General features: G+C 44.9%; 1 protein-coding gene across 5 annotated transcripts in view; it reads right to left on the bottom strand.

Moving 5' to 3' along the window:
• The window catches only part of PML (promyelocytic leukemia), a 56,208-nt gene extending 47,909 nt beyond the window's left edge, over nt 1–8,299 (bottom strand). For all 5 annotated transcript variants that reach the window (XM_010843376.1, XM_010843374.1, XM_010843375.1 and 2 more), the window contains exons 1-2: nt 8,051–8,299; nt 5,361–5,827 (exon numbers count right to left, since the gene is read on the bottom strand). In XM_010843376.1, the coding sequence (XP_010841678.1) occupies nt 5,361–5,827; nt 8,051–8,185 (602 nt within the window). In that variant the 5' untranslated portion in view covers nt 8,186–8,299. The remainder of the gene's footprint in view (nt 1–5,360; nt 5,828–8,050) is intronic.
• Nucleotides 8,300–10,899: the final 2,600 nt, after the last annotated feature.

Below are 10,899 nucleotides of genomic sequence, written 5' to 3' on the forward strand. Positions count from 1 at the left end.
TGGGTGTTCTTTGGAAGGACTGATGTTGAAGCTCAAACTCCAATACTTTGGCCACCTGATGGGAAGAGCTGACTCATTGGAAAAGACCCTGATGCTGGGAAAGATTGAAGGCAAGAGAAGGGGACCACAGAGGATGAGATGGTTGGATAGCATGGTCGACTTGATGGACATGGGTTTGGGTGGACTCCGGGAGTTGGTGATGGACAGGGAGGCCTGGCGTGCTGAGGTTCATGGGGTCGCAAAGAGTCGGACATGACTGAGCAACTGAACTGAACTAAACTGAATCTACTCTTGACGGTTCAGTAGGAAAAGAATCTGCCTGCAATGCAGGAGACCTGGATTCGACTCCTGGGTTGGGAAGATCCCCTGGAGAAGGGAATGTCAACCTGGTATTCTTGCCTGGAGAATTCCAATGACAGAGGAGTCTGGGGGTCTACAGTCCATAACGCCGCAAAGAATCAGACACAACTGAGCAACGAACAACACATACACACGCACTCTTGATGGTGAGAGAGAGAGATACACATACACACATATGTTCTAATATGTTTGTTAAAAATTTAAACAAGAGTAGAAAGAGGAGATATAGATACATCTCTACAAAGAATACACGTTAAAAAAAAAATCCGAGGAATATGCTAGTGAAAGGAATATGGTAGGCACCAAAGAAAACCTCAACATAGTCATAGATACAACTCTTAAATACTAGTAGACCATATTGTAGAAATTAACATCAAATGTTTAAATCAAACAGCACAAGCCACTTGAAAATTTTAGACAACCTTCTGCCCCAAACACTTCTATCAGAGAGAAAATGTTTAAAAAGAGAAAAGACTGAAATTAGAGATATTTGAGAAATGATTGAGTATGATTACACTACTTGTCAAAGGTATGGAAGGCAGGCAACGTTTTACTCAGAGAAGAATGCAGTAAACAATGAGGACAGCAAGTAAATGAATTAGATGTTCCGTCGAATTAGATGAATAATGGGAGAAGAGTACAACAAAGAAAATAATGAGGCTAACATACAATGATTAATTAGAAAAAAGGAAAACATTAATATCAGCAAGCAATAAAAAGACCAAAAAAAAGCTGGTGCTTTGAAAAGATCACTAAAATAAGCACAAATATACAACATTAGGAGGCTTCCCTGCTGGCTCCGGCCTGCAGTGCAAGAGACTCGGGTTTGATCCCTGGGTCAGGAAGATCCCCTGGAGAAGGGAATGGCAACCCACTCCAGTATTCTTGCCTAGAGAATCTCCTGGACAGAGGAGTCTGGTGGGCTACAGTCCATAGGATTGCAAAGAGTCAGATATGACTAACACTTTAACATTCATACAACATTAGAAATAAGAAAGGGGACACAATTACAGGTATAGAGGAGATATTTAAATTGTAAGATAACTCAAGATGAATCAGAAAACATTCCAGAAAATCTGATTCATGACCTTCCACAAAAAGGGGAAAAAATCTACTCTCCAAAATAGGCACTTGTCTCAGATAGCTTTTCAAGAAACTTCTACAAGCTTGGATTGCTTATGTCCTTTATTCTACAACAGAGAAATTACAAGAATAGTATTTTAACATTTATTGAGTATTTAATACGTGCCAGGCACTATACTAAGCAATTTATATATATCATGTTCAAAAAAGCTTACAAACTCATTGAAAGAGATTAGTATCAAATGGATATAAAAACTTGACAAGGAAATCATACATATGCATAAAATTGATCACATTTATAAATATAGATAATAGTCTAGATAAAATAGTACTAAATGGAATCGAGGTAGAAATTAATATAATAGTATGTCATGACCAAATAGAGTTTTTCCTCCTGGGAATTAAAATAATGGTGCAACATAAAGAAACCTAGTGATATCATTCATTATACTAAACAGTGAAAGGACACCTTCAGAGTCCAAAGAACACCCATCCCCGAGTTAAGACAACAGCAACAACAAAACTCTTAGTAAACTAGAAGCACAAGGCAACTTTCTTAATGTGATTTTTAAAAGTCACCTAAGGAAATCAACAATAAACAACATACCAAAGAAGAAAACATAAGAAACTTTTTCATGAAAGATAGGTACAAAGCAAAGTTGCCTTTTCTAACCACTTCACAGTTGCCCTGGCAGTTCTGGCCAATTCAGTGAAACAAAGCTACAAAAAGGTAATATGTATAAATAATATGTATAAATACTGGAAAGAAAAAAGTTTTTATTATTTCTAGGTGATATGACTATTCACCTAGAAAATCTAAAAAAAATCAACGGAAAAACTTACAAGAATAAAAGAGCCCAATAGGATGGCTAGATATAGCATGTGTGTGTGTGTGTGTGTGTGTGTGTGTTAGCCGCTCAGTTGTGTCCAACTCTTGGTGACCCCATGGACTGCAGCTGGCTAGGCTCCTCTGTCCATGGGATTTTCCAGGCAAGAATACTGGAGTGGGTTGCCATTTCCTTCTCCAATAGATATATACGCTTACATATTAGTGAATGTTAGTGATAATCAGATAAAAACTATAATGGAAAAGATTCCATTCATAATATTATTACATATTGTCTCATAGGCAGTACGTGTTCAGTTGTGACCAACTCTTTGAAACCTCATAGACTGTAGCTTACCACACTCTTTCCGTCTATGGGATCTCCCAGACAAGAATAATGGAGTGGGTTGCCATTTCCAGGAGATCTTCCTGACCCAGGGATCTAACCCATGTCTCCTGAGTCTCCTACACTGCAGGCAGATTCTTTACTGCTGAGCCACCAGGGACCTTCACTACATATTGTAAATTTAACTATAATTTAAAAGTTCAAGATATTTGTGAAAGCGTTAAAAGTTCACACAGGTATGCTATCTTTTTGCTAAAAAAGGAAAAAATAAGTCCTATAAGATTATATACTTATATCTGTGTATATATTCATAAACTCTGGAAACTTTTAAAGCTGGTGAAAGTGAAAGTCACTTAATCATGACTGACTCTTTGTGACCCCCATGAACTATGCAGTCCATGGAATTTTCTTTCAAACCCAAAAGATGTAACCAGAGATGAGGTCAATTCATCCAAGATTTAATTCCATCTCAATCAAAATCCCAAAGAATATGTGAATTCTGAAGCTGCCTGAAGTGTAAGAGCAAAAGAAGCTGCACAAATTGTAAAAGCAAAATTATTTCTGAAGAGTGGGAATTCACCCTACCAAATATAAAGCTGCTAAGTCACTTCAGTCGTGTCCGACTCTGTGCGATCCCATGGACTGCAGCCTACCAGGCTCCTCCATCCATGGGATTTTCCAGGCAAGAGTACTGGAGTGGGTTGCCATTGCCTTCTCCTAAATATAAAGCTACTGAATTCCTTAGAGCAGTAAGGATTAGCATAGGAGTTGGTTCTCCACTCTGTTGGTGCAGAACAGAGATTTACAAACATATTTATGACTACATGGACACGTAGTACAAGATTAAAAGGGCATTTCAGATCAAAGCCAAGAGCAGATTATTTATAAGCTAGAGGGATATATTGTACAACATGGGGCATATAGACAATGTTTTATAATAACTATAAGTGAAGTATAACCTTTAAAATTGTGAACCACTATATTGTACACCTGTAACTTATAGAATATTGTACATCAACTATACTTCAATTTTTAAAAAATGGGAAAAATCAAACAAAAGGAGTGGATTATTCAATGAAAGTTGTTGAGAGAACTGGCTTTCTATCTGGAGAGAAATACGAAGCGAGTGTTCCTATCTCACATCACACACAAAGATTTGTGATTAAATTAAAGATTTAACAATAAAAATAAACTATTAAAATAGAGCATAAGTAAATATTTTCAATACTGGCATAGGCAAAATCTTTTCTAGGATGACCAAAGCCAGATACCATAAAGGAAGAGATTAATGGATTAGACTATATAGAACTAAAAACTTGAACACAACACCTCATATTAAATGAATGACAAAGGTCAACACAGGAAAAATGTCTGCACTATAACAAGCTCTTATAATTAAAGAGTAATTCCTAAAAGTAAACAAATAAACAAGCAAAGGACCTCAGTAAGCAATTCACAAATGAAGAAGCTAATGACTAATAAACACATGAAAAGCCACTAGACAACCTCAATAATAAATAAAGAAATCCAAACTCAAACAATAATATCAGCCCTTGTGGAATCTGGTAGTACAGGTGGTAAACCTCCTAGCAGGAAGCAAACAAGTTATAGTTTAGCAGAAACGGAGCTCTGTCTGAGTGTGCCCTTTATGGGCAAGGAATACCTTCACTTTGTAAGCTGATCCCCAAGAATCTTATACAGCTATCTATTGTAGGTGGGTGAGAGGAGAGCGTTAAAAGTTCACACAGGTATGCTATCTTTTTGCTAAAAAAGGGAAAAATAAGTCCCATAAGACTATATACTTATATCTGTGTGTATATTCATAAACTCTGGAAAGTTTTAAAGCTGGTGAAAGTGAAAGTCGCTCAGTCATGACTGATTCTTTGTGACCCCATGGACTATGCAGTCCATGGAATTCTCTAAGCCAGAATATTAGAGTGGGTAGCCTTTCCCTTCTCCAGGGGATCTTCCCAATCCAGGGACCCAGGTTTCCCACATTGCAGGCGGATTCTTTACCAGCTGAGCCACAAGGGAAGCTCTTTAAAGCTGGTAACAATGGTTAACCTTGGATTGGGAAGGGAGAAGGGATGGGTATTAGGCAGATGTGGGACAAAATGGAATGGAGATTTTGTTCTCTCTATAAATTTTGTTAGCAATTTTTTGAACTGTATTAATGTATTTTATCTGTCTAAAAAAACCCTGAATTTAAATTCCTGTGCTGCTTGGTAAAAATAATTAAAATGGGACTTGACTTTCTTCATACAGATCCTCCCAGGAAGCTCGGGAGTGCTTTTGAGCCAGGAACTAACTACCCACATCTCATTCTACAATCTAGCTATAGGGAGACTGAGTGGCAGTGCTTATGGAAAATTCCCCTCTTTAAGAGTTTTTAAAGGGCAGTTTGGTAACATGTATCGAAATGTAAAACTTTCATGTCCCTTCACCGAGTCACGGTGTTTTAAAAAATTTATCCTGAAGAAATGACTGGATATGGGTGAAAAGATGATTCTGCAGCATTATTTTCTCGTGAGGGAAAATTAACTATTACTATCCATCCATCCGCATGGGAGAGTGTAAACTGTGGTCATCGCTACTGATGCTGCTGGTGTGTGGACCACATTGTGAGTTGCAAGACCTCAGAAGCTCCTTGACCCACGCCCCAGCTATGAGGCTCTGGATCTCTCCTCCCGGCACCCTCTACCTGGCTCTTAGATGCACAACCCCACCCTCGGCCGGCCTGCTCACCTGGTCAGCATAGGGCTGCGGTGGTTGGGGTTGGAGCAGAAGATGATGTTGGACTTGCGGGTGCCGTCCAGAAACTCCCGCACCGACTGGCTGCGGAGCTCCGCCAGCGGCCGGGCCTCATGCTTGAGGAACCACTGGTGCGCCTCGAAGCACTTGGTGCAGATGAGCTGCTCGCACTCGAAGCACCAGTAGTGGGCCGGCTCTTTGCAGCGGGTGCAAAATGCCTGCTCGCGTGCGATCTGCTGGTACACCGACAGCCGCCGCTGCAGGCTCTCGAAGAAGACGTTGTCCAGGGCCTGGGTGCCGGCACCTGAGGGCCAGGGAGCCCGGCAGACGGGGCACTGCATGCTGGACTCCTCCAGGCATCCTGAGCACAGCGTGTGCAGACAAGGCAGCAGCTTGGGGCACTTAGCTTCTGCCCGGCAGCCCTGGCAGCGCAAGAACTGGAACTCTTCCTCCGTGGCTTGCTGGGGAATCAGAGAGGGAGGTGAGACGTGAAGTCCCAGGAGTCCCCACCCAACCGGACACCCACCCTGTGGCTGCACGCTGAGGGTGGCACTTCCTGTTTCATACCAGGCTGTCGTTGGATGACACAAAAACCCAGGCTTATCAGTGTCCCCATCCTCCACTGACTTAGGCCTTCCCAGGCTCACCCCATGATTTACTGAGCATTCGCTTCTCATAAGACACAGTACCAGGCCCCAAGATACACGGATGTGTAGCAGCAGTTCCCAACCCTTTGGGGACCAGGTTACCGTTTCTTGAAAGACAGTTTTTCTGCAGGTGGGGTGATGTAGGGATGATTTAAATGCATTACATTTATTGTGCACTTTATTTCCGTTTCCACTGTGATAATTCGGTAGTGCAAGTGATGAGAGTGGCTGTAAATACAGATGAAGTTTTGCTCTCTTGCTGGCTGCTTGCCACTGTGAGCCCGGTTCCTAATAGGCCAGGACAAGTGCCAGTCCGTGGCCTGGAACTTGGGGACCCCTGATTCCAGGACAAACCCCTGCCTTCAAGGGACTTTAAAAAAGGAGATTCATTAAATGTGTGTCATATAACCTCACATAAAATGCTTACTGCACTTTGATGGTTCCTCAGAAACTTAAACATAGAACTACCATAGGATCCAGCAATTCTACACCTAGCTATACACCCCAAAGAACAGAAAACAAAGATCCAGATGCTTGTACATCCATTATTCTGTACACAGCATTACTCACAGTAGCCGAAGGGTGGAAACAACTCAAGTGTCCATCAACAGATGAATGGATAAACAAAATGTAGTTTATACATACAATGGAATGTTATTTAGCCTTAAAAAGGACATTCTGATACATGCTACAACATGAAAATACCTTGAAGACATCATGTTAAGTAAAACAGCCAAACACAGAGACGAATACTGTAGCATTCCCCTTATATAAAATATCTAGACTAGGCAAATTCAGAGACAGAAAGTAGATTAGAGGTTACCAGCAACTAAGGGGAAGAGGGAGAAGGCAACGGCACCCCACTCCAGTACTCTAGCCTGGAAAATCCCATGGAAGGAGGAGCCTGGTAGGCTGCAGTCCATGGGGCCGCTAGGAGTAGGACACGACTGAGCGACTTCACTTTCACTTTTCTCTTTCATGCACTGGAGAAGGAAATGGCAACCTACTCTAGTATTCTTGTCTGGAGAATCCCAGGGATGGGGGAGCCTTGTGGGCTGCCGTCTGTGGAGTCACAAAGAGTCGGACACGCCTGAAGCGACTTAGCAGCAGCAGCAGGGGGAAGAGGAGAATGCGGAGTTTAAAGGGTACAGATTTTGTTTCAATGAAAAAATTCTGAAAACAGACTGTGGTGATGGTTACAAACATTGTGGAATGCATTTAATGCCACTGAATTGTACACCTAGAAACAGATAAAACATACATAACATAATACAGTACCTGGCACGTGAGAAATACTCAAACATGTTAACTAGTATTGTAAATATTATTTCTAGGTGTTATAATGCAACTAATAAAAGTTAATGCAATATGGTATTATTTGTACTTTCATGAAGGAGAGTAAAAAGGGCCTGGAAGAAAACAGAGCAAGTGATCTAAGCATTTCCTTTGGGGGTGGGGAGTTTGTGCAGGAAAAGACCAGTAAACCTCTAAAAACCCCTCCGGATGGGGGTTAAGGGAGCACGGTGCTCCAGGAAGAGGATCCAAGAAGCTTCCTAGAGGAGAAACCACAGGAACCCTGAGCCTTAGCCAAAACACCTCTCTCCCACTTTGTGATCTGGGAACAAGGGTTCTGGCTTTTCCACACCTGGCGCCATGTCCGGGGTTGCCAGGAGGGTGCGATAAGACTACTACCTCCATTTTCCTTAACAGGTGGTCCTTCATATGAGGTAGGGGATAAGAGGCACGTCACCAGCTTGGACGGAAGAGTCTGTTACGCAGTGCCACTCACTCTTAGGATCACCCTGCAGCTCGTGGAGAATCGCAACCCAGAGAGACCTCTCCCCTCAAACTCATGCTGGTCCCCTTTTCTACTTTCCACGACCCCTAACCCAGCCGAAAAGGTCAGGACCCTCGCACCTGGTCTCCCTTCTTTGCGTCATTTTTCAAGGTACTTGGTCAAGTTCCCCAGTCCCCCCATTCCACCGACCATACCTAATTAACAAAGCCCGAACCCCATCTCCCCAAACGCAGTAGTACCTCTGTGGGGCTGTCGCTGTGGCTGGACTGGTGGCCTTCGGAGAGTGACTCCGGGGGAGGCATGCTGGGGGAATGGGGCAGTGCGGGGTCCTGCTGGGGCCCCGGAGATCCAGCAGGTTCCGGATCCTGCTGCATGGAATCCAGCGCAGTTTCGATTCTGTTTCGCTCTTCGAGAGCGGAGAAACTGAACCGGAGGCAGGCGCCAGAACACTGAGCTCCCGGGGCAGCCCTAAAGGGGAGGTGCCAGCTCAGGGCCCGCCTCCCAGAGGAAGTGAGACACTAGCTACCGGCGGTTCTAGGGTCGGAGAGGCTGGCCCAGGGTCCTGAAGACACGCCCAGAGCGGTGAGGAGGGAGAAAAGAGCAGTCACACGCAGGACAGTGGCAGAACTGATGTTTGTGCAGGATGGAGGCCGTCCCTGCCCTCGGCTTGGAATCTTTCATTCAGCTCACACTGGCACAGCTTCGTGCCAGCCCTCAGCTGGGAGCAAAAGCCACACAGCCGGGCCACGCGTGGCTCCTACTTTGGAAAAAAAGTGAAAGTGTTAGTCTTCTACCGTTAGTCTTCTAGTTGTGTCCAACTCTTTGGGACCCCATGGACTGTCGTCTTCTAGGCTCCTCTGTCCATGGGATTCTCCAGGCAAGAATACTGGCGTGGGTAGCCATTCCCTTCTAAAAGGGATCTTCCCTACCCAGGGATGGAACCCAGGTGTCCTGCACTGCAGGCAGATTCTTTACTGTCTCAACCACCCCAGATCTAATGGAGGAGCAGGCCCCCAAAGGGAGATTTTCACAGTGTTGAGACTGGCTGGACAGGAGATCACTCAGCTGGGATTTGAAGTGATGGTTGGAATTTGCCAGGGATTCAGAGGCTGGGGATGGGTAGGTGACACTTTAAACTGAGAGAACAGCATATGCAAAGCTATGGAGATTTGAAACAGAAGGTGTTTCGAAACTAGTTTTGAAAAGAGCAACCCGTTTTGGTTATTTTCAGATTCAAGAGGGGACCCATGCATGATGTCAGACCAAGATGGGCTGGGCAAGATGATAACTAAGGAGATGGATCAGGGCTATGGACAACAGAGAGTTGGTGAAGGGTTTGAAAACAAGGAACCATGTCCATTGTGTATATTGGGACAGTCTCTCTGACAACCTAGGGCCAGGTGGTCTGGGATAGTGGCTGTGGGATGAGAGGAGGGACCTGAGTCAGACACTGGGAGGACTCTGAGTGGAGATGAGGGTATCAGGATGATGCCTAGTGTGACAGCTGGAAGGGCTGGTGGATCTGAGGCAGTAGGGAATGGGGAGAGCTGGTGGGCAGATATGAGAAAAGTGAGGAAACAGCAAGTTAGCAATGGGTCAAAGGAGAAGCCCCAGCTCTCAGCTGGTGAGGGAGAAGGTACAGCTCCAGGTGGCATCACTGGGCCAGTGCTCCTGTCTTCAAACCTCAGTGCATTCCAATCATTGTGATGACTCCCACGGACCCATTTTGTGTTCAGTTCCAGCTTGGGACAGATTAGAAGGGCGGTGACAGGACCTTGCGCTTGTAAAACTTTAATAGTTGGGGGTGGGGTGAACTTATAGTTCAGGGTGGGAGTGGGAGGATAGGGGAGAACTAACTTCCTAGGGACAGTGCAAAAACCTCAAGAGCCTACTGCATGCACCTTGCTGCTTGATTAGTGTCCCCAGGGCTTTAGAACCAGGCTATGAAGCTAGGAAAAGCCAAAGATGGTAAGCAGCCATTTGCAGAAGGGACCTGGAAGTGGACTATGGCTGAGGGGCCTTTGGAGGCAGGACCAGCATGTGTGGAACAATAAAAGCTTTATTAATTTCTTTGCCCACTTTGGAACACAGCCTGCCTTGTAGGAAATTAATATTTGTTGGTATACAGAGTAAATTCACCTTTTGCACTTGGTTTTCTCAAGCCAGGGAGAAGCAATTTACCTCTGGGTACCTGGATTGTAGGGTGTGCTATTTCAGCATCTGTGAGACTGAGGGTCTGTGATGCTCGGGAGGGCTGCCCTGGGATAGCACTATGCAATCCCCTTCTTTACTCTGCCATGTTCCCTGAGATCTGCACACAGAATTTCTTTCTTTTTGTGCTGAAGCTCAGGCCCTTCTGCCCTAGGTTGACCCACAATGACCTGGTTACCCCTTCATTCAACAGATAAGCACTGACATCCTCTCTGTGCCAGGCCCTGCTTGCTGGGCTTTGTTGTTGTTCAGTCGCTCAGTTATGTCCGACTCTTTGCAACCCCATGGACTGCAGCACGCTAGGTTTCCCTGTCCTTCACCATCTCCCAGAGTCTCCTGGAGCTTGCTCCAACTCATGTCCATTGAGTTGGTGATGCCATCCAACCAGCTCATCCTCTGTTGTCCCCTTCTCCTACTACCTTCAATCTTTCCCAGCATCAGAATCTTTTCTAATGAGTGGGCTCTTCGCATCAGGTGACCAAAGTAATGGAGCTTCAGGGATAATTTGCTGATCATGCCTTGGAGAAACCCTAAAGGCAACCTTCCCCAAATCCGTCCAGAGTTTGTTAGTTTATGCTGAGAAGGCTGGTAGCATTTCTTTGCTTCTGGAGAAGATTCAGCTCCTGAAAACTCTCTTACAAAGCTCAGCTTCTCTTCCTGCTCCTTTTCTAAGACCTAGTGGGAAAAGGTGTAGGAGGAGCGGACCGCTGCGGGCCTCCAGGAACACTTGACTACCCTTCCTCCCAGCCCCGCGATCGCAGTTCAGTCCTCCCAGCGCAGGGGGCGCTATGCAAACGGTGCGAGCCGGGCTCAGTCGGCCTCCTCTTGCACTCGGGCCGCCTCCACCCCTCCCCCGGCAGAAACCGGAAGCGGCGGC

This window comes from Bison bison, unplaced genomic scaffold, assembly GCF_000754665.1.
Source record: "Bison bison bison isolate TAMUID 2011002044 unplaced genomic scaffold, Bison_UMD1.0 scf7180017864181, whole genome shotgun sequence".
In the NCBI taxonomy this organism is placed as follows: Eukaryota; Metazoa; Chordata; class Mammalia; order Artiodactyla; family Bovidae; genus Bison; species Bison bison.